The sequence below is a fragment of the Aplysia californica genome, unplaced genomic scaffold (assembly GCF_000002075.1).
Source record: "Aplysia californica isolate F4 #8 unplaced genomic scaffold, AplCal3.0 scaffold00332, whole genome shotgun sequence".
Lineage (NCBI taxonomy): Eukaryota > Metazoa > Mollusca > Gastropoda > Aplysiida > Aplysiidae > Aplysia > Aplysia californica.
Genome location: NW_004797602.1, coordinates 630,947 through 632,931, shown reverse-complemented (window position 1 = coordinate 632,931; position 1,985 = coordinate 630,947). Strand labels below are relative to the sequence as shown.

The window sequence follows — 1,985 nt, the reverse complement described above, 5'->3', positions numbered from 1 at the left end:
GTGCTGAAGTTGACGAGCCACCCGCTCTTCTAGGTGTTCCTCCACCATCATATTGGTCCAGTTCCTTTCTAGCTTCAACCCACCTCTCAGCTACCCCACCTCTGGCAAAACTTTTCGCTCCGGCTAACGTTTACTCGCAAAGTTCATGTTTGACGAGACAACTTTCACAGCCAAAGACAGCTTAAAAGATTTAGATAATGTTCAAAATAGTTATTGTGACTGCAACAATGGCGTGCTCGGCGACATTTGCAAAGGATTCGTAGAAATTTCAGTGTCCGCATGGAAAGAGATTTTGTCACTCTTGTGTTTTAAACATAACGTACCTGGATCAGAAAAGTAACATAACGTATAACATATTTTGCTTTTTCAGCCGCAAGGCTGACATTATAGTTCGTAATGAATTTCGACGAGAGTTGTGGGCAAAGACTTTTTGCGTTGGTCTTGATTCTGGTACGCTCAATGCTGTCCATGTTAACTTTCGAGGTGAACCAATGCCCCACCGGCAAGTTGTGTGGTGGAAGCAGAAGAGAAATCGTTCCAGGTGTGAAAGGGCTCCTTTCTTGTGCTAGACATTGCGGGAAGGACAGATCCTGTCTAGGCGTCGTCTCCAGGGAAACGGAGTGGTCTCAACGTGTGGGAACGCAAGCAAACGAATGTCACATGCTCAGAGCCTGCTACAATAGCCTGACGTCAAAGGAGTGCGATGAACAAATGCCCCAACCATTTGAGTACTACGCTAAAGTCGGTGATATCCCTGACTTAACTCTAACCTCCAGCGTTTGTCAAAAATGTGGCGTATGGGATACTACAGAAAATAAATGTAAGTGCACTGAAGGTTCAGCGGGTGTCTTTTGTGAGCTGGACGTTTACGGCAGTTGTAAAGATTTTTTCAATACCGAAAGCGGCCGCAAAACAGAAAAGTTTTACTCAGTATACTTTAAACTGGAAAATGGTTCTCCTACGTTCCGTGTTCTGTGTTCATTATCCCCAAACGGAAAAGAAGTTAGAACGTACATGTTTAAAAGTCAAGGTGAGGTCAACTTTAACAGAGCGTGGCATGATTACGAAGAAGGATTTTTTTACGACGAAGCCAATAGGTGGATAGGTCTAAGGAACATCAACATTCTCTGTGAGTCTATGAAAAATCCAATGGGGGTCCTAGAGACAGTTTACCAGTCTGGAACCAACAGAAGGCGATACAATAATTTCCACGACGGAAATTCAAGTACGAACTATATCCTAACAGTTGGAAAAGTTGATTTTTCGAAAAACGGGGACGTAGGAATAGGAACCACTGCTAAATTAGCCAACTGTTTGGCTATGAGCAATGACGCTCCGTTTTCTACTTACGACTCAGAAAACTGCGATTGTCAACAGAGAGACTGTGTGTCAAGAGCTGGAGCTCCGTGGTGGTTCAAAAATTGCACTATAGAGTGTAGCCCTCTAGGCCGGAAGTACGTGAACCTGCCACAGCCACAAGCGGAAGACCGTATTCTTTTGCCGGGTCACAATTTACACGACTCTGTATACGCGGAGGAATTCAAGTATGTGGGTCTTTTCTTCAAGAGTAATTTATAAGTCTGTATACAGTCTTCATACTGTAAGTGCACTGTTGGAATCTAGTTAGTTCAATTTTTAACATTTTACTGGAGAGACGAAAAAACTCTCTCTCTCTCTCTCTCTCTCTCTCTCTCTCTCTCTCTCTCTCTCTCTCTATCTATCTATCTATCTATCTATCTATCTATCTATCTATCTATCTATCTATTTTGGATTGATCGTATTCATACGAATTTCAACGAAACTTTGAAGAAATAAAATTCAAATTTTTATACTCGGAGACTAAAGAAAAGCGAATAACTTAAGTATGGATAAAACTCTTTAAACTCAATCGGTTTTTGTTATTATGTGTAAATTGAATTTTAATTCGTATAATTTACACAGCTATGAAAGTGTCAACAGGTGGCTGTTTTAGTGTAGTTTTAACC

The 1,985-nt window shown here is 41.5% G+C and overlaps 1 protein-coding gene across 1 annotated transcript; it reads left to right on the top strand.

Annotated features, from left to right (window-relative positions):
* The first annotated feature begins 396 nt into the window (after positions 1–396).
* LOC101859028 (angiopoietin-1-like) lies at positions 397–1,578 on the top strand. Its single transcript, XM_005102630.1, has one exon. It carries the CDS (start codon positions 397–399, stop codon positions 1,576–1,578), a length of 1,182 nt encoding a protein of 393 aa, XP_005102687.1.
* Positions 1,579–1,985: the final 407 nt, after the last annotated feature.